The sequence below is a fragment of the Pelophylax lessonae genome (genome assembly GCF_965119305.1).
Source record: "Pelophylax lessonae genome assembly, chromosome: 9".
NCBI classification, from domain to species: Eukaryota; Metazoa; Chordata; class Amphibia; order Anura; family Ranidae; genus Pelophylax; species Pelophylax lessonae.
This window is the reverse complement of record NC_138776.1, coordinates 83877724-83899024: the sequence shown is the minus strand read 5'-3', so window position 1 is coordinate 83899024 and position 21301 is coordinate 83877724. Positions and strand designations below refer to the sequence as shown.

The following is a 21301-nucleotide window of genomic DNA, read 5'->3' as shown; positions in this document are numbered from 1 at the left end:
GCAATTAGCATTGATAATGTAGGATATTAATAGGATTATAATTGCTTCATTTAGAAATGTAATAATTGGGGATAAATGTAGCGCTACGCCCGCAGAAGCTACTTGGTAATTTGGGTTCTCTAGTCTGCATCTCAAATCTAAGAAAATCCCTCAGCCCCTCTTCAGCAAAATCAGCAATACACAGGACATAAGCATTAACTGCATTGTGAATAATACTACTTTAACTAGTCTAGAGTGATCTCTAGGAGAATGACTAGGATATGTTGCAATGTCCCCTGAAAGGTACCTCTTCGCATAAGAAATAGGTGAAGGTCTCTGTATAGCAGCAGCAATGGGACAGTCTTTAGTCCTAATTCTTTAACCAGGTAGTTTTTGGGCACAATTACAGCAGCAGATAGTTAAATCCCCACAGTAGCAGTTTACTAATCACAGTGATATTGCAGCTCATCATCCAATCACACAGTGATTAGTCCCCTCTCTGCTCAGCACCCAGGTGACACTGGCTGTCAGCAGCCTGAATTCAGGGCTGTAGATCCCACTCAGGTCATTAATATGCAGCAGTGATGGTGCACACTGGTGCGCTCTCTGGTCTCACTCACAGCAAAAGGAAGCTGTGTCCTGTACATGTCTGAGAAAATGCCTCTCGTTTTTCCTTCCTCCTAGCAATCTCCTTCTGGGAAATGCGGTTCAAAGCTTTTGATTACAGTAGAGTTCCCCTCCTCTGGGTTACAACTCCCACAGTGCAGTGCTTCCTGACTCAGTCTTTTGAACACTTCCTGCTCAGCAACCAACTCCTTTTACTAACATAGCCGTTAATCAGTTTTGCACCACAGGGGAGCTACATAGAGCAGCCGCAGCCAGTGTTTTTCTTATGCTTTATTCTTAGCCAAGCATTTGGTTACATTAAAAACTTGGAAGATGTCAAATGCTACTTAAAGCAGAGCTCCAGCCCCCCCACCAAAAAATAAAAAGTCAACAAATACTGTAGCTGCTGACTTATTATGACACTTACCTGTCCAGGGATCCCACAATGTCAGCACCCCATCCGATTTTTCATATCGGCCCTTCGGTGCTTCCACCGCTGCTCTTCCTTGTAAGGGCAACCGGCAGTGAAGCCTTGTGGCTTTGTAAATGGCCCAGGTGGACCTCGCATTGGTGAGGTAACCCTGCAGTGGGGACGGGTACCTGTCAAAAACAGGTACCTGCTGCTCCATCCTCCCCCCAAAAGGTGCCAAATGTGGCAGGAGGGGGGGTCAAACAAGAGAAGCTTTCCCTTTTGGGTGAAGCTCCGGTTTAACAACTTGCTTTCTTTTTATAAAAGCTATCTAAAAAAAAAATTAAATTTCTTCATAAATTTAGGCCAAAATTGATTCTGCTACATGTCTTTGGTGAATAAACAAAATCCCAATAAGTGTTTATTAATCGATTTATGTGAAAGTTATAGTGTCTGTAAGCTATGGTATATTTGGAAATTGATCAATCCTGATGTACAGACAGTCCCTCATTTCTTGAGGCCCTTAAAATGTCAGTACAGTACAAATAATTCTTTTTTTTTTTTTTTTTTTTTTTAAAGTAGAGACAGTCCAAGGTATGTAGGAAGATCCATGGTGAGTTTTTTGAAGTTGTTTTTATTTTCCAAACAATTGTGACAAAAAAAATTACTTTTTTTTTTTTAATATATACACACGATCACCAGTGCAGTACAGCATCATCATAGGACTGGCATGGCGGACCAGCGGTGGCCAGGTATACTGAATGGTGACCGAATGTAAAGAAAAGAAAACCACTTTTTTTAATTTAATTTTTTAAATATTTTTTTCTCTTTTATTACACCCTGTCAGAGTAGCTCCGTGTTGCCAGTGACACTACTACTCTGGGGGTGGGGTGATCGGGGTTTTTTTTTTTTTCCCAATGGTATTTGCTTATACAGTGATGATCATTGCATAAGCAATAGTTAGGTGTCACAAATGGGTTTTCCATTGAAGAACAGCTTGCTTATGGCTGTGATTGCGTACAGTTAACCACATTGTACAGGTAGCCAGGTACCATGTGATTGCTGTGGGCCAAATAATGAAAAAGGAACAACCTATAGAAACAGAAGCCTTCCAGAAACTAGCTTCTATAAATTCTTCCTGAAGTCAGGAAGGATTTTTCAGTAAGGCAGCACAAGGCCTCAGGCACACTGGTGTGGTTTAATCTTGGCTTGAAAACACTAGCGTACAATTATCAGGTTCAGGAAAAGATTTAGCATACTTCCAGAAGTTTTCCTGCAGCCATTAAAAGAGCTCTTCAATAGGGATGAGGTTCAGATTTGCAGATGTTAATTTAAATATTTTGCAGGATTCCAATTAGGTAAAATTTTGCCCAGGTGCTTTTTCCAATTGCTTGTAATGCTGTACACCCTTAAAGGGGATCACCAGCTTTTAGTGAAGTTTAGTTTGTTTGGTCCAAACTATTGCCTTCACTTTTTATGCCTGCTAGGAGTGCTGTATAAACCGTATGCAACGCTACCCATGAAGGAGCCTCTTGATAATTTGGGTTCTATAATCTGTGCCTCAACTCCAACAACCTCAGCCCCTCTGACACACTTGGTTGAATGAAAGTTAGTGCAAACACTTATAAGAACATGAGTATATATACACCCCTTTAAACTTGGCTGTGAATTACCACCAGGAAATAGGACACAAGAACGTTTAGTGGTAAAATGAACTCAATGTATTGGAACGGGCTAGAATAAATGGTGGCTGGAGCACAAATGAACACACAGAAGGTAGGTTCAGACAGTCCATTAGACATTATAATCATTATACCAAGGTAACTCAGAATAGATTTCTGTACCACTAGACTGGAACACATACATCAGCAATATAGCAGTGCATATAAGTATTAACTGCAAAATGCATATGTTCAAAACCAGGGCTGTGGCTTTTTGTTTTTTTATCAAGCTGTATTTGGCCAGGATTTTTTCAGTTGCTTAAGAAAACGGATTGGGGCCAATATTGGGAATTGGCCTAACATTCATTTTTTGCCTCCGTTCACATAGAACAAATGTACATACACAATGGTGTAGCAGCACCCTGCAGTGAAATGCATGCCATTGCAGTGGCACCCAGTGTGGTAGTTTGCAATTGCACTGGTGCAAAGGCAGCCAGCGGGACACCTGAGCCCTGGTGCAAGGGCAGCCAGCGGGGCACCTGAGCCCTGGTGCAAGGGCAGCCAGCGGGGCACCTGAGCCCTGGTGCAAGGGTAGCCAATGAGGCACCCAAACATCGGGGCAAGGGCAGCCAGCGGGGCACCCAAACATCGGGGCAAGGGCAGCCAGCGGGGCACCCGAGCACTGGTGCAAGGGCAGCCAGCGGGGCACCCGAGCACTGGTGCAAGGGTAGCCAACGAGGCACCCAAACATCGGGGCAAGGGCAGCCAGCGGGGCACGCGAGCATTGGGGCAAGGGCAGCCAGTGGCGCACACGAGCATTGGGGCAAGGGCAGCCAGTGGCGCACCCGAGCATTGGGGCAAGGGCAGCCAGCGAGGCAGTGAGCACTTCTGCATTAGCAGACAGCAGAGTTCTGAGAATCCATGTGTAGCGCTACCCCCGCGAGAGCCACTTAATGAATCATTACCCACCCCCCCCCCCGCACTAGTTGCCCTGACCTTGCAAGTCCTCCCTACAACCCAAACATCGGGGCAAGGGCAGCCAGCGGGGCACGCGAGCATTGGGGCAAGGGCAGCCAGTGGCGCACCCGAGCATTGGGGCAAGGGCAGCCAGCGAGGCAGTGAGCACTTCTGCATTAGCAGACAGCAGAGTTCTGAGAATCCATGTGTACCGCTACCCCCGCGAGAGCCACTTAATGAATCATTACCCCCCCCCCCCCGCACTAGTTGCCCTGACCTTGCAAGTCCTCCCTACAACCTCTGACACTCTGGGTTTTGACATTCTTGTGTTAACTAAAGCACTTGGAAACACACAAAGTCAAACCAAGTAGTTAAATCTTATTTGCTGAAAGATTAATGGCAATGACATTCAACAACATAAAACTGGTTACTTGCAGGGAATAAGATTTGGACAAGTAACTCTGAAATCAGAAAGAGTCAAACAGCGATAAATAAATTGCAGTAGAAAAAAAAAAAAAAAAAAACACACAGAATCAGCAAACTCTGCCTAGATTGAGCTCTATGGATACCGGCCAAATAAGGGCAGGAGAATGACCAGATGTATGTCAGACCACTCCCTTCTGTTCCCTGACTCCACAGTCCCAAACAGCTGCATGAACCCTGAATTTAGTTCAGTAAAGTATGACACTTAATTCATTGGACCTGCTCTTTTAGTTAATAGAGTCCAGGGTGGAAGTGTGTGCCCTTATGGCACCCAGTGGCATTTTATTTCTTGTGGGGGGAAGGGGGGGAGGGAGGGAGAGAATATGCTGTAGTCTCAAAAGAAAAGAAGGCCTTGCGCCTTCTGCCAGCACTTTAATGAAGTGCTTGAAGTGTCCCAACAAGCAAGGTGGTGTAAAGTATACTCGTGGTGTCCTGACCAGCAGGGTGAACACTGTCACTGCTCAGCTAAGAGTAAGTTGAGTAAGTGTAGCACAGAACTCTTCTACAAGTTAAGTCAGTGAAACAAGACAACGGTGTCTGCATGCAGTGTCCTTTGTTTTAGGACCTGTGGGGTTGAAGAATGGCGTGAAGGCTGTAAAGCAGGCTCCAGCAGGGTCTGGCTCAAGGGATAGCGCTTGACCTTGTGTCGCACCGCAGCTTGGCTGAATCTGGCGTGGATATGATGAAAGCATCCTCCAGTCTGCAGCTAAACGACCAGAAGTGGCTGGTAGTGGATGCTCCCATCACCCACTCGCGATGACGCTTTCTCCCTGTTCTACAGGCTGCAACTCTAACACAGAGTCACTGCTTGTAGATCCAGGCTGTGGTCCCAAGAGAGTGATTCTGCTCCCACACAGGCTTTTTAAACCCTCTCCCAGCATTCTGTTCCACTTCCCCCAGCCGGCTGGGATTTGCAGCTTGTAACAGTTAGACTGAGTACAGAACTTGGAACTTCTGGACTACATGTCCCAAGATGCCTCGCTCCAGTCCTAATTCTCATTCACCCTGACTGCAGGCGGTAATGACCAGTCCAGACTGGGCACTAGAGGGAAACAGCCACACTGTATGTTGCAGAGTATCTCCTGAATATGCAGGCAATATTAGCCAGCTCCTGGCTAAACATGCAATGGCAATTAGCAGCGTACTAAGCATCCATGCAATTGTGGGCAACAGGGTAGTTAGCATCGGTGCAGTGGCAGCCAGTGAAATAATGAAAACGTGCCAATGTTCTCAAATAGGTCAGCCCATGTTTGTCTGTGTTAATGCCTAGTGTTAGCTCCAGTTTGGGTCTCCTAGAAGCGATATCAGCATTGGGTCTCCTGGAGGGGATGTCTTTCCAGAGTCATATCTTTGCAGGCAGTGTTTGTGTAAATGTGTACGGTGTTACTAAACCCAAGATCCTGCATTCACTAGATCTGGTCTCCCACACACAAAACATGTAAATGCAATAGTTTTAGTAAATATAAAACTGCTAAATAGCTTTTCTTAGCAGTATATAGCAGCCTTCCTTGTGACTTCTATCAGTTCCTAGTAAAGCTTGTAGGAGGAGTTTGCATTCTCCCCTGATCTGGTCTGGACAGTGCTGATTGGCCCTGTGCTGATCACATGCACCTTCACAAGAAAAAAAAAAAAAAAAAAAAAAACTCTAGCCATGCACACCAAACTGAGCATGTGCAGCCCATCCCCTGGCTCTGTAAATATCAGGGTATTTTTTGGAGACAGTGAAAGAAGGGGAGGATCAGAGAGACAAATATACACAATGCAAAGGATTAACCCCTTAGTTTCCACAGTGCGTATAACAAGCATGCTTTACTGCAAATACAGACCGATTTCATGGTTTTGGGTTCAGTAACACTTTAATGTTTTTGCAATAACAGTGCCATCTGCCTTTATGTTGCCAAGGACACAATCTCTATATCTAACCTTTAATAACCTGTATCCTTGTTGTATACATACAACTGCTGAAGAATCACAAGACTCACTGCAAACTATACTGATGGGTGTGAGAGGGGATGGTGCTAGGTCTTGCTCTTGATTCCAAGGTTCTATCTTTAAATATACATATGATAGCCAACAGAGAAGATAGGACACCCTACCAATGCCCCCTGAATGTGTGCAGTCCAAGAAACTCGAAAACACAGGTCTCGAAGAGCCGTCACTTGCAGTTGCTTTAAAGAGGTTGTAAACCCCAAGGAAAAAAAAAAACACTAAGACAAAGGCATATTGAGCCAGTACGCATTGCATACTAGCTCATTACAAAATACCTTAGAACGAAGCCCTCCAGTGGTGCCATCACACAGCTGAGATAGCGGACATCTTTCCCAGTGTTTCTTCCGGGTCACGGGCTCCAGAGCTGCAAGTGGTCAGAGGCACGATGACGTCACTCCCATGCATGCATGCGGAAGGCGCTGTTTACAGGAAAGGCTCTGAAGTTCAAGCACAGTAAACCGGACCTTCAGATCGCATGCGCCAGTGACCTCATCGGCTGCATGCACTCTAAATATCTTCTAAACGGTGCAAGTTTAGGAGATATTCATAGTATCTGCAGGTAAGCCTTATTCTAGGCTTACCTGTAGGTAGAATTAAAACTTAAGACTTTAACTCCTCAAGATCTAACAAAATCTGAAATATCAATTTTGGATAGACTGATTTTTTTTTTTTTCATTCCTTAAACAAAGAATTTGACTATATGGCATTTCCTTCAGAAAAATGAAAAGCATTCAGGCTCATTTATACTTGCTTCGAATTCAAGACACATTAAAGCGCCTGCCGCATCAACTCCTTAGAGCCCCTGCATGTGCAGCAGCTGATAATTATGAAACCACTCCTATTAGACTCACTTTCCCACATGAGCACAGAGAAACACACAGGGATTTCTTCAGAATAACAAAAAGGTAGGAATCTGCAACAAAATGTGTTAAAAACCTTGCAATGTACAGGGATCACCCAGGGGAGAATTTTTTTTCCTCAACAAAAGTGGAGTTACACTTTAAAAAAGCGTGCCCAATTGCATTGTTTTGAAGCAAGCGTAAACCTTACACTAAAAGTGATCTAAAAAAATTATCCCAATTATCATAAATCTGCTGTAAAGCACAGGAAAGAGTCTGATTTGTCATTTCGCAAGAATTTCCCCTCTAGGATTATAGAATAACTTTACAATGGCAGGAAAAGGTTTCTAGGAGGCCTGAATGGTCCATAATTAAACACAACGTTTAATCAAGGTGCAGAGGTTGCAGACTACATAGGAAAATTGTTATCACAATGGAAAACACTATGCAGATTTCCTGCCTGTGCATAAACCTCTCTCACCACCGGCTATCAGATTACTCACACTTTACAAAAAAAATAAAAAATCTACCCGATGCGGTTTCAGTTTTATATGGATATCAGCAGATAGAGTTAACCACATACATCTTCTACACCAGATTACCAAAAGTATTGGGACACCTGCATATATATATATATATATATATATATATATATATATATATATATATATATATATATATATATATATATCTATATACACACACATATTATACACACACACACATTATATATATATATATATATATATATATATATATATATATACACACACACACACACACACACACACACACACAAACTGTATCCCAGTCTAAGTCTGTAGGATTCAATATTGAGTTGGCCCACCCTTTGCAGCTATAACAGCTTCAACTCTTCTGGAATGCGGTCCACAATGTTTAGGAGTGCGACTATGGGAATGTTTGACTGTTCTTCCAGAAACGTATCTCTGAGGTCAAGCACTGATGTTGGATGAGAAGGCCTGGCTCGCATTCTCCGCTCAAATTCCTTCCAAAGGTGTTCTATCAGGTTGAGGTCAGGACTGTGCAAGCCAGTCAAGTTCCTCCACCCCAAACTCGTTCAGCCATGTCTGTATGGAACTTGCTCAATATTAAACCCTACGTACTAAGACTGGGATACCATTGAAGTTCGTGTGTGTGTAAAGGCAGGCGTCCCAATTAGGGTTGCCACCTCATCCCTTTAAACCAGGACATCCATTAATTACACAGGTTCTGGGGCTGATTAGGGTGGTAATTAAACTCACTTGGTGCTTCGTGTGCATTATATTAGCCGCATTATTTTAGCCTCAGAATCTGTGTAATTAATATGTGTCCTGGTTTAAAGGGGTGACGTGGCAACCCTAGTCCCAATAATTTTGGTAATATAGTGTAGAAGAAGCATGTCAAATGCGCTTCTGGAAGAATGGTTAAAAATTCCCATAGACACACTCCTAAACCTTGTGGACAGCCTACCCAGAAGGGTAACCATTACTTTATTAAAAACTTAGGTGTGCCATCTTGATGCCAATAAGAAAAAAAAAAATCCATTAATAAATGAATGGCCTGTGCCGATAAACCTTTTGTTCTCATAGAATGAGTTTTACAACCACATACAAGCCCGTGGGAATGCAAAACCCACTTGAAGCAAGTCATCTGCAAGGCTTCACTGCCGCTTTCCCTTACTGTAGATGGTGGCTGGAGCACCCGATAGAAAAATCGGGTGAGGACCCCACTGGCTTCCTGGACAGGTAAGTGTCCCATTATTAAAAGTCAGCAGCTACCCCGCTGTATCCCACAATAGCAAGAGGACAGATGGAGGAACCAGTATGAGCTGCAGGAGACCCAGGAGTTGGATACTCAAAGAACTGCCAGTTTCTTAGCATGCTTAAGTATGTATCCTCTTACTAACCGGCATAGGCATGCCAGTTGTGCCTGGGCACACCCTAATAACTGCGTGCAGCGTAGATTCTACCCCCCACCCCACCCCCGCAGTGCTGCTGGCTTCCCTTGTCTCGCTCTTCCTGGCTGTTGCAGGGGATGCTTCAGAATGGAGAATAGGGGAAGGGGCTAGTAAATATTTCATCTACTGGCCCCTTCATTTTCTAAATGTACACAATGACACTCCCTGTGTTCATTCATAACTGAAGCATAGTAAACTGTATTTTACTATGCTTTTCCATAGATCCGTATATTGATATGTTGTAGTCCTTTACATCACAACATGGAAGTACACCAGACTGTTTAATCAAGAAAATTGAGATCTACAAAATGTATATTTATCTGTCATGGCAAAACTTACTTTTATTCCTCATGCACACAGGGCATTAGAAAAAATGAGCTGCAAAGCCAGTATGGACGCCAGAAAAAGCGGCTGTAAACCCCCCCCCCCCCCCAAACATTCTGCCAAAAATGCAAACACATTATGTCCCTGTCAGTTGCTGAGTGTAGCATGTGTAGTGCTGCAGCAAGGGTAAATAGATCATTGTGCACCCAATGAGCTTTACGCTATTCACCGTGGGGCTGTCAGGCTCGGACTGGCTGACACAGTTCTTTACCACCAGGCAGCTTTGAACACAGCAGGAGCGGCACCCGTTGTCCCACCTACCCCACAAGGCAGCATTAGGCACAGCGGGAGCAGTACCCATGGTCCTGCCCATCCCGCCAGACAGCATTGAACACCGCTGGAGGGCCGCCCCTAGTCCCGCCCACCACTCTAGTGATGGGCGGGACTACGAGTGCTACATTCAATGCTGCCGGGCGGGGTGGGCGGTTCAACGGCTGCCGCTTCTGCTGTGTTCAATGCTGCCTGGTGATATAGAACTGTCAGCCAGTCTGAGCCTGACAGCCCCACGGTGAACATTAACAGCGTGAGTTTGGCGTGTGCCCAATGATCTATTAACCCTTGCTGAAGCACTACACTCCCCACTGGGACATCATGTGTTTGCATTTTTGTGACAAGCTAGATCTGGTGGCAGGCGACGTGGCAAGTGACAAGCTGCATCTGGTGGCAGGCAACGTGGCAAGTGAAAAGCTGCATCTAGTGACAAACCTTGGTGGCAGTGACCAGCTGCCTCCGGTGGCAGGGGACGTGGCAAGTGACAAGCTGCCTTTGGTGGCAGAGACGTAGCAAGTGACAAGCTGCCTCTGGTGGCAAAGATGTGGCAAGTGACAAGCTACGTCTAGTCGACGAGTGAGCGCCCACCCATCTTGGGTACTTTAGGGCGGGGGGGGGGACAAGGGCCTCTTGCCAACAATGGAGGGGGGTCTGTGGGCAGGGGGCTTATCAGAATCTGGAAGCCTCCTTTAACAAGGGGGGACCCAGATCCCGGGCCCCCCCAAGTGAATGAGTATGGAGTACATTTTACCCCTACCCATTCATCCCCCCCAAAAAAAAAAAACAGTGTAGTGTAAATAAAAACGAGACGAGTTTTGACAAGTCCTTTGATAAAAAATGAAGACTGTTCACCTGTCATAGCTCCTACATGCCTTATCCCTCCACTGTCTTTTCCCGGTGAGGCCTTCTCCCTCCAGTGAGGCCTTCTGCGCTGCTGCTGTTTTCTCCACCTCAGACTCCCGTGATTGTGCCAGCTCCATTCTCTGCCATTTCTTGAATAGCCATTGGGCGTGGCCATCTGGTGATGTCACCACAAGACTCCACCCCTTATTCACAAGGAGTGAAGTCTCGTGGTGACGTCACCAAATGGCCACGCTTCATGGCTATATACCACGAGAAGAAAAGAGGAAGGACAAAATCACTGGAGGGAGAGGAAGGACAAAATCACTGGAGGGAGAGGAAGGACAAAATCACTGGAGGGAGAGGAAGGACAAAATCACTGGAGGGAGAGGAAGGACAAAATCACTGGAGGGAGAGGAAGGACAAAATCACTGGAGGGAGAGGAAGGACAAAATCACTGGAGGGAGAGGAAGGACAAAATCACTGGAGGGAGAGGAAGGACAAAATCACTGGAGGGAGAGGAAGGACAAAATCACTGGAGGGAGAGGAAGGACAAAATCACTGGAGGGAGAGGAAGGACAAAATCACTGGAGGGAGAGGAAGGACAAAATCACTGGAGGGAGAGGAAGGACAAAATCACTGGAGGGAGAGGAAGGACAAAATCACTGGAGGGAGAGGAAGGACAAAATCACTGGAGGGAGAGGAAGGACAAAATCACTGGAGGGAGAGGAAGGACAAAATCACTGGAGGGAGAGGAAGGACAAAATCACTGGAGGGAGAGGAAGGACAAAATCACTGGAGGGAGAGGAAGGACAAAATCACTGGAGGGAGAGGAAGGACAAAATCACTGGAGGGAGAGGAAGGACAAAATCACTGGAGGGAGAGGAAGGACAAAATCACTGGAGGGAGAGGAAGGACAAAATCACTGGAGGGAGAGGAAGGACAAAATCACTGGAGGGAGAGGAAGGACAAAATCACTGGAGGGAGAGGAAGGACAAAATCACTGGAGGGAGAGGAAGGACAAAATCACTGGAGGGAGAGGAAGGACAAAATCACTGGAGGGAGAGGAAGGACAAAATCACTGGAGGGAGAGGAAGGACAAAATCACTGGAGGGAGAGGAAGGACAAAATCACTGGAGGGAGAAGGACAAAATCACTGGAGGGAGAAGGACAAAATCACTGGAGGGAGAAGGACAAAATCACTGGAGGGAGAAGAAGGCAACGGAGGGAGAAGAAACGTTGGAGCTATATACGGGGAAAGATTCTTCATTTTTAATAAAGGACTTGTAAAAAAAACATCTCTTGTTTTAATTTACACTACACTGCTTTTTTGTGGAGTGAATGGGCGGGAATACAATGTACCCCATACTCAAATCACATGGGGGAGGCAAGATCTGGGAGCTCAGGGTCTGGTATGTGTTTGGGGGGAGACCCCACACCGTGTTTTTTTCATTTTGGCATGGGGGTTCTCTTTTAAGATCCATACCAGACTCAAAGGGCCTGATATGGATCCGAAGGGTGCCCCTCGCCAATTTTTTTTTTTTTTAATTTTGGTGTGGGGTTCCTCTTCAAGATCCTCAGAGCACAAGTCGCATGCCACAATCTGCGGCTTCCATTCAAATCAATGAGCTGAAAGTTGGATCAGTAAAGAGATCTCGGAGAAGAACCATTGATTTTAACATGTAGAAAAAAAAAAAGAAAAAAACACTTGACGCGGCTTAGCGCTGTATGCAGCGGTGTCAGACGTTTTTTCAGCTGCAACGCTGGTCTTTAGAACGCACTAGCCCTGGGGGTTTTTTTTGCAGCTTGAAAACGCATATGCCGCTTACAGGTCCTAAAAGCCTATGTGTGCATGGACACATAGAACAAAATAGAGAGGTGTTTTTAAGCTGCAAAAAAAAAAAAAAAAAACACATGTCTAACGCTTGTAAAAGCAGCTGTAAAAATGCCATATGTGCATGAGGCCTTGCACCAATACCAATATCAGTACATTTGAATGAGTACTTGTGCTTGTACAAATGCTCCGATACTAAAACTGAAAAACTGATACCTTCAAATCCGCAGACTGCAAGACTGGGTTCACATATGTGCAGGGCTGGTTTCAGTGCAATCTGTAAAAAGTCTGGAAAAAGTCTGGTGCGATTTCTTCCAGTGGTTCAGGTGCCAATTTATAAAAAGGTGTATAACACTGAAAATCTCATCTGAAATGGACTGAAAATTGTACCCGATTCTTTAACATCGCACTGCGGTCGGCCTGCACATATGAACTGGCTCCATAGAAAGCCGGTTTGGTTCACATGTCATGCAAATCGGATGTGGTTCAAAACACATCCAATTTGCATTTATTTGAACCGGGGTAAACTGCCGCCGGTTTTATTTTTACACTAATTTTTAATAATTTTTTACACTAAATATACAGTATGTATCGGTGAGCACTAGAGAAAGTATCGGTACTTTTACTGGGTCTTAAAAAAAATTGGTATCGGTGCATTCCTACTCACTTTGATTGTTTAGCAACATATTATTGAAATAAATGCCACGCCAACATCCATGCATCATGCCCAATAAAAATGGGGGACCATATACGATTACAATGAAAGTGTCTCATTAATTTCAAACAAGTGAGTTACCAAAGAATTCTCTACACAGGTCACTTACCTCCATCTGTTTGCACATTTGTTCCTCCTGGGTCACTTTGATTTGTAGGGGATACAGGCGCCTCATAGGACACCATCAAATCAATAGTAGACTGTGAATGAGAATAGAGGAGATACACTTATTACTGTAATTTACATTTATAAAAAAAATTATATTACAATCATCAGCAGTGAGCAAGCTGCAATAAGTAGTTATTCTCTAGTAGATCCAATTGTGAAGACCATATACTGGTTTCAAGGACATCTTTGCTGCAGTGTTTGGCACCAGAAAATATCAACCCCCCCCCCCCCCCCAAAAAAAATAAACATTTCAGGACAATTGGTGCAATATTCAAATAAATTAGCAAGGTTAAGGCTTTTTGTCCATCTAACCGTCAAGAATAAAGGCCTCCATGTGGTCATTTGGATCACAGGAAAAGTTATGAGGATACCCACAGTTCGCAGCCATGGTCTCCTGAATGCTCATTGCAAGCCCACATACTGGTTAAATCCAATTCCATTTTTTTTCCTTTTGTGGCCTGGTTATGTCATATCCTATGCTATGGTGATCATGTACACTTTTACACCTCTTTTATGTATACCATATACTCAAAATGAATAAACCTTTAGTCTTTAAAGAAAAAGAATAAAAGGCTGCAATACTTACACCAATGGGCTGCCCTTTCTCACTCATTAGAGCTACTCCTTTAAATGGAAGCGATCGGCTCTGCCCTCCTGCAAGTTCTTTAAGAGATAAAATTGTACTTCCAATGAATCTGGTAATAAAAAAGGAAAAAATGTAAATTGAAGCAATCATCCTATATACATTATACTAAAACCAAGAATCAAAGTAACAATTTACACATTAGTCTTATTCAATAAAACAGTAGAGTGGGCAACAAGGATGTTAAAAAGTGTAGTAACCCAAAGCAGCCAAACAGAAATCACTGCTTCATGTGCAGGGCCAGTGAGGAACCTATGAATGCACCAACGTACAGTAAACCTCCTGACATGCTCCCAGGGAGCCGCAATATTTGAAATGTTTTGCCTGCAATAATATTTAATGAATTGGTCTCAAGCTGTGCAAATTAGTGTGGTCTTTTGCAGGGGCGTGCAGTCAGGGGAGGCAGAGCCTCACCTGCCATTGACATAAATTATAAAAAAAAAAAAGGGATTGCGCTTCGAGGGTCATAGCTTGCCATACCTGAAGTCCTTCCCCACCACTGGTCAAAATTTGGGGCACCTATGGTTCTGGGAAATACAGGGATGCTTGCCCAGCCTGTCAGAAGTTGTTTGCAGTAGACTGAGAGGCACTGAGCTCAATGGACAGCTTGGTTGGAGCTTTGGACCAATGGTAAAGCACCATTGGTCCAAGCGGTGCAATAAAAATGCTGCAATTGAGGCTGTCCTCTCACTGCAGGGTCATAGAAGGGGGCGTGTGTCTAAAAGATAAATGTTCCCTTCCTGCACAGCCCTCTTAACTACAAGGAAAAAACAAGGAAAAAACATAGGGTAACAGGTATAAGGTTTACCCATAATCCCATGTTTTTCCCACACAGTTCAGAGGGAGAATGGTTCAGGTTCTATTATTCTTTTATTCTATATGGCACTTTCAATAATTTCAATTAGTTCTCGGTTTACAGATTTAGCAATATAAGGTCTTGGCTTAATAAAATCAGGACTGTTGGTAGCTATATAGAGCACAGTGTAATTATTTTTTTATTTCTGCATTCTGTAACAGCCTTGCACTTGACCAGTGAAATCTCAGCATTTACAGGGCTGTTACAGAATGCAAAAAGAAGAAAAATGAATGTATTGTCCAATAGATTCCTTTTACCAGACGCTCATTTGTCTGGGGGAATCTGATTGACTGTCTGCGTCCTGACGCGCTTGTTTTTAAGTGTAAGCCAAACTGGCTGAAGATGACATTTTTCATCTCACAGCGCTCGGCTACGCTGTGGGGGTTTATTCACTTAATTATGTGGGGGTTTTATCTGGCTCTGATACTAGCCAGTGCCTCACCAGCCACTGACCGCACCACACGTCCTTGGTCTTTTGCAATGTTAGAATTTAAAGCGATATTAAGAGTCGGTTCACACTGAGGCGACGACTTCGGAGGGACTTCACATAATGGAAGTCTATGCAAGTTGCTCCGAGGTCGCCCCAAAGTAGTACAGGACCCTTTTTCTAAGTCGGAGCTACTTGTGTCGCTCCTATTAGAACGGCTCCTGTACTACTCAATGGACCGCGACTGACAGTGTGAATGGGCTCTAAGACCTTTGTTTTGTTAAAGTGATACTAAAATTGGATTTTTGTAAGAACTTACCATAAAATCCTTTTCTCTTAGGGCTCTTTCACACGGGCGTTCCTTTTTTTTTGCCCGATCAGGTCCTTTTTTTTTTTTTGTAACGGACACGGATGACACTTGTGTCATCCGGTCCGTATGTCCGTTTTTCATCCCATCCGTTTGCGGATGAAAAACTGACATAATGCATGTCTATGTAAATACGGATGTCTGCGGATGACACCACTGACATCCGTTTTTGCTTCCGTTCCGTTTTTTGAAAGGAAGAAAAAACGGAATTTTTGTAAAATCTTACCTGTAAAATTCCTTTCTCTGAGTCCTCCGACAGTCGCCGCCTCTTCATATTCGGCACATATGGGGTATTAGACTTTGCTCCGAAGGAGTAGCTAGGCAACAGAATATGTTAACAATAAAGCTTTTAACATATCCCACCCTCAAGGGGTGGTCCCCTCAGTCAATACCCTCCTACTTCCTGCAACCATATCTCAGTTTTAGTGGAATAGCAGTAGAGTATACAATCAAACCCCAAAAGAGGGGCGGGGGCGGCGACTGTCGGAGGACTCAGAGAAAGGAATTTTACAGGTAAGATTTTACAAAAATTCCGTTTTCTCTTACGTCCTCCGACAGTCGCCGCCTCTTCATATTCGGCACATATGGGGACGTCCCAAAGCAGTGCAAACATGAGGGGTGGGAAACGCATCCGCGCCGAAAGGCAACGCAGTCTCTGCATCAAAGAAGGAACCTTACCAAAGGAAGGAAACCAGCTGGGCAACAGCAAAAAAACAAGTGCTCAACAGGAGCAACAACCCAGGAAAAGACAAAAAACCAGGGGATACAAAACTTATCCCAACAGCCAAGAGTCCCCAACAAGGGACCCTAGGGAACAGCCGCACTAAGAACCTTGCGGCCAAAGGAAGCATCCGCCGATGCCTGAACATCTACTTTGTAGAATTTTGTGAAAGTGTGCACGGTCGACCAAGTCGCCGCCTTACACACCTGGGCTACAGAAGCCCCATGACGACAGGCCCAAGACGTACTCAGAGATCTAGTAGAGTGCGCCTTCACAGGCACAGGGGGAACCTTCCCCTGCAAAGCATAGGCCTGTTCAATGGTCTGCCTGATCCATTTGGCGATGGTAGAGGCCGAAGCCGCCATGCCCTTCCGAGGACCCTCTGGAAGAACAAACAAGGAGTCCGTCTTTCGAAAAGACTCAGTCGATTTAAGGTAAACCCTTATCGCCCGAACAACATCCAGAGAGTGCAATCTCACCTCCTTTGGATGTTTAGGCTTCGCGCACAGCGAAGGCAAGACAATATCCTCATTAAGATGGAATTCCGAAACTCGTTTCGGAAGAAAAGAAGGATTAGGTCGCAAGACCACCTTATCCAAATGAATAACCAGGTACGGAGACTTGCAGGACAAAGCCGCCAGCTCCGACACTCTGCGAGCCGAAGTGATCGCCACCAAAAAGGCGACCTTTTTGGACAACATAGACAACGAGATCTCCCTGATCTGTTCAAAAGGAGCACGTTGTAACACAGATAGAACGAGATTCAAATCCCAAAGGGGCAGAGGATCCCGCCTAGGGGGAACCAGATGCCGCACACCCTGAACAAAGGTGCCAACCAATGGGTTGGAAGCCACGGGACGTTGAAACAGAACGGCCAGAGCAGACACCTGACCCTTTATCGTAGCCAGCGCCAAACGCTGATCAACACCCGTTTGAAGGAAAGACAGCACACGGGACACCGAGTACGTGCGGGGTGAAAACCCCCGGGACTCACACCAGGCAAAATAGGCCTTCCAAGTACGGTAATAAACCTTCCCCGAGGAAGACTTCCTCGCGTTGATTAAAGTATGAACGACCTCTGGAGAGAGACCCCTCTCCTTCAGGACCTCGGTCTCAACAGCCAGGCCGTCAAAGCCAGCGACTGTAAAGCAGGATGGTATATCGGTCCTTGAGACAGTAGATCGTCTCGAAGAGGCAGACGCCACGGGGCGTCGACCGCCAGATTCACGAGGTCTGCGTACCAGGACCGGCGAGGCCAGTCCGGTGCCACAAGAATCACCGTGTTGCGTTCCGAGTGTAACCTGCGAAGGAACCTGGACAGCAACTGAATCGGTGGAAACGCGTACATAAGCCTGTACTGATGCCACGGGGCCACTAACGCGTCCGACGCGTCTGCCCGAGGGTCGCGCGTCCTTGCCACGAACCTCTTCACCTTGTTGTTGAGACGAGACGCGAACAGGTCCACATCTGGAAGACCCCACTTCGCGCACAACATCTGGAAGACAGCCGGGTGGAGAGACCATTCCCCCTGATCCAGGGTCTGGCGACTCAGATAGTCCGCCTGCCAGTTCTCCACTCCTGGAATGTGAACCGCCGTTATCGCCGGGACATGAGTCTCGGCCCAAGACAGAATGTCGGCCACTTCTCGAGCCGCTCGGGCACTCCTGGTGCCCCCTTGGTGGTTGATGTAGGCCACCGCCGTGGCATTGTCCGTCTGCACCCGAACCGGGCAACCCTGCAGCCGGTCCGTCCAGCGATGAAGACAGAGACTTATCGCACGCAATTCCAGAATGTTGATCGGAAGGGAAGACTCCCCCTCCGACCAAGTCCCCTGAGCGGACAGAACGCCCAGAACTCCACCCCAGCCCGACAGGCTGGCATCCGTGGTGATTACCGTCCACGAGATCGGACGAAACGACTTGCCCCCGGACACCAACGGGGACTGGAGCCACCACAGAAGGTTTTCCCTGGTGCGAAGACTCAACGAGATGTGAAGATCCAGAGATTGAGGTCGCCCGTCCCACCTGGACAGGATCTCCGCTTGGAGACCCCGCGTGTGAAACTGGGCGAAAGGAATCGCCTCGAAGGCCGAGACCATCAATCCCAGACATCTCATACACGTCCGCAGAGACGAGTTCGGAACGTCCCTGAGGGACCTGACTTCCTCCCGGAGAGTCCTGAGTTTGTCTTCCGGCAGGAAGACCTTCGCCTGCACCGAGTCCAGTATCATTCCCAGATAGGGGAGACGAACCGACGGACTCAGTGTCGACTTTGGAAAATTTATCGTCCAACCAAACTCCTGCAGAGTTTGCATCGTGACAGACAGGTCCTCCCCCAGACCCTGGCTGGTCGCAGACCGAACCAGAATGTCGTCCAGATACCCCAGGACAGAAACGCCCTGGGCCCTCAATAACGCCAGAACCGGTGCAAGCACCTTGGTGAAGACCCGCGGAGCCGAGGCGAGACCAAAGGGCAACGCCACGAACTGGTAGTGATCCTCCGCAATGGCAAATCGAAGGTACCTCTGATGACCCTCGAATATGGGGATGTGAAGGTACGCATCCTTCAAAATCGATGGAGGCCATGAATTCCCCCGGAACCAGGGCATCCACCACCGACCACAGGGATTCCATGCGGAACTTGCGAACCCGCACAGAGCGGTTCAGAGCCTTCAAGTCCAGAATCGGACGAACCTTGCCCTCCTTTCTGGGCACGGTGAACAGATTGAAATAAAACCCCCGAAACCTGTCCCGATGAGGCACCGGAACCACCACTCCCTGAGCCCTCAGGTCCCGCACCGCCAGGTGCAGGTCCCGCAAGCGCTCTGGAGACAGTTGAAGATTTGAGGGAAAAAATCTGCTCCCCGGCCGAGAGAGAAACTCGATCTTGTAACCAGATCGAACGATTTCCAGAACCCATCTGTCCCGCACACGGGCCAACCAGGGCTGAAGAAAACCGAGCAAGCGTCCCCCCACCCCAAAACTGGGTGAGGGCGCCCCTTCAGGCCGAACTGTTATGGGCTGTAGGTCCGGATTGGCCGGACTTCTGCTTACCAGACCAGGGCTTCTTCTGAGAGCCTTGACCTTTGAACGGTTTGCCCTTGTAGTGCGGCCGAAAGGCACGAAAGGACCCCTGAGGGGGCCGAAAATTAGCATGCTTCTTCCCAGAAGCCCCCTTAGCCTTGGGGAAGTGGGGCAAGAGTGCTCTTACCCCCGGTGATCCCCTTAATCAACACATCCAGGGACTCCCCAAAAAGGCGAGACCCATCATAAGGCAGATTGGCTAAGGTCTTACGTGAAGATTGGTCCACCGACCAACATTTTAACCAAACCAGGCGGCAAGACAACACCGCCACGCTGTGCACACGTGCAGCCAACGGAATCAGGTCCAGGTCCGCATCACACAGATACATGACACCCTGGTGGATCTGATCCACCATATCCAGGGTCGCCGGCGAGGCCGAGTCGGCCACTAGGACGCGCCTAAGCATCTGCGTCCAACTTGCGATCGCCTGGGCCGCCATGAGAGAAGCAAACAGAGCCTTAAGCATAGAACCCGTAACAGAATAAGTATGACGGGCAAGAGACTCCAGTCTCCTATCCGTGGCATCACGGAAAACAGGGGAACCCTCTGCAGGAATCGCAGTGGCTTTGTTCAAAACCGCAATTGCATGATCCACTGGTGGAGGCACACACCACCTTTTATCAGTGGCAGGCGAAAAAGGATAACGCAGCTTGAATTTACTTGGTACCGCAAAAGGCTTGCGCAGATCGCGCCATTGATCCTTAACAGCGCGTTGAAAATCAGCATTGCAGGGAAAAACCTGCGGCGTCCTGCGTTTTCTCTGCGTCCCATAAGCCGCCAAGGCAGCGGGGGGACACACTTCGTCCTGCAAACGCAGCGTTTGCTTAATGGAAGCAATCAACTCATCCATGATTGCAAGCTCTTCAGGCGAGCCAGGGGGAGAATTATCAACCCCCTCAACTTCAGCCTCCACCTCAGACCCCACTAGATCAAGAGAGGAGCGGGACCCCGATAAGGAGGCCCCTGCCAGAACAGCCCCATCACCTTCACCCTCAGAATCAGAGGAAAGAGCAACTCTGGGCCTTTTAGTAGATTGAGCAGCCACCAGCATTTGCACCTGAGCAGCAAGGCCAGCCACAATAGTGGCCAAATCCCCCCCTGGGGGGGAAACAGCGGTCCCCTGGCTTTCCACCAATACTGTAGGAAATTTGCCCTCCTGAGAATCCATTGCCCCTGTAATGCCAGACAACCAAGGGTTAACTGCCCCTTTTAAGCAAGCGCGGCAAGCGCAGCCCACCGCACCACACTCAAGCACAATGAGACCCCCACAGGGAATATGCAAACTGAACACAGGCAATGGATAGCAAGAACAGAAGGATAAAACCTGAGGAGACCCTCGCCGCTGCTGCTGCCTCGATCGGTGTTCCTGGAAAGAGGAAGTGATGCTGCCAGGGCGCTCTATGTAAGCCTATGGAGGCTACAAGAAAATGGCCGCCATGCATGTAAACCATGTGGCCGGAGCGGGTGTAGGCAAAATGGCGTCGATTGGCGCCGAAACCGCCGCTCCACAGTGCATTAAAACACACATTACATTCCTAATATAAGAATACATGTCAGATCGCCGCAGCGATCGCTGTATATGCCCAAACATGCCAAAAAAACATGCCCCACAGCACACAGCTTCTCACACTGGCCAGTCTGACACAAACAGTGTCATACAGCTCCCCCTCCCCCTTGCAGCCCACAGCATGCAGCCGAGAGATAGGGAGACAAGCAGTGTGAATAGAGGCAGGTTACACAGTCCCAGACTGACACCCCCCCAGACAGACAGGTCCCCACATAAATACACTTACCTCACATGGCGTGGGGGACCCGCACAGGCGAACAAGCCGCTGCACATGAGGCAGGGAGAGTCGCAATTCAAGACGCACAAAATGGGGGTTAAGAAACCGCACAGCGTCCATTGAGGTAGCCACCTCACCAATCATCCCTGCACCGAACAGGGATGGGTCGTTCACTATGCCAGGAGCGTTACCTGGCTGAACGCTCGATGGCAGACTGGGAAGCCACTGACCCACGACCTGCGACCAGGGGGATCAGCCCGAGACCCAGTCCGCATGATCCTCTTCGTCCGAAGAACTAACTAACGCTGACAAAATAACAGCTAAGTAA

The 21301-nt window shown here is 47.1% G+C and overlaps 1 protein-coding gene across 3 annotated transcripts in view; it reads right to left on the bottom strand.

The window, feature by feature from the left end:
- The window catches only part of MYOF (myoferlin), a 291688-nt gene that overhangs the window by 157362 nt on the left and 113025 nt on the right, over positions 1–21301 (bottom strand). For all 3 annotated transcript variants that reach the window (XM_082267590.1, XM_082267588.1, XM_082267589.1), the window contains exons 4-5: positions 13678–13786; positions 13033–13123 (exon numbers count right to left, since the gene is read on the bottom strand). In XM_082267590.1, coding sequence (XP_082123716.1) covers positions 13033–13123; positions 13678–13786 — 200 coding nt within the window. The remainder of the gene's footprint in view (positions 1–13032; positions 13124–13677; positions 13787–21301) is intronic.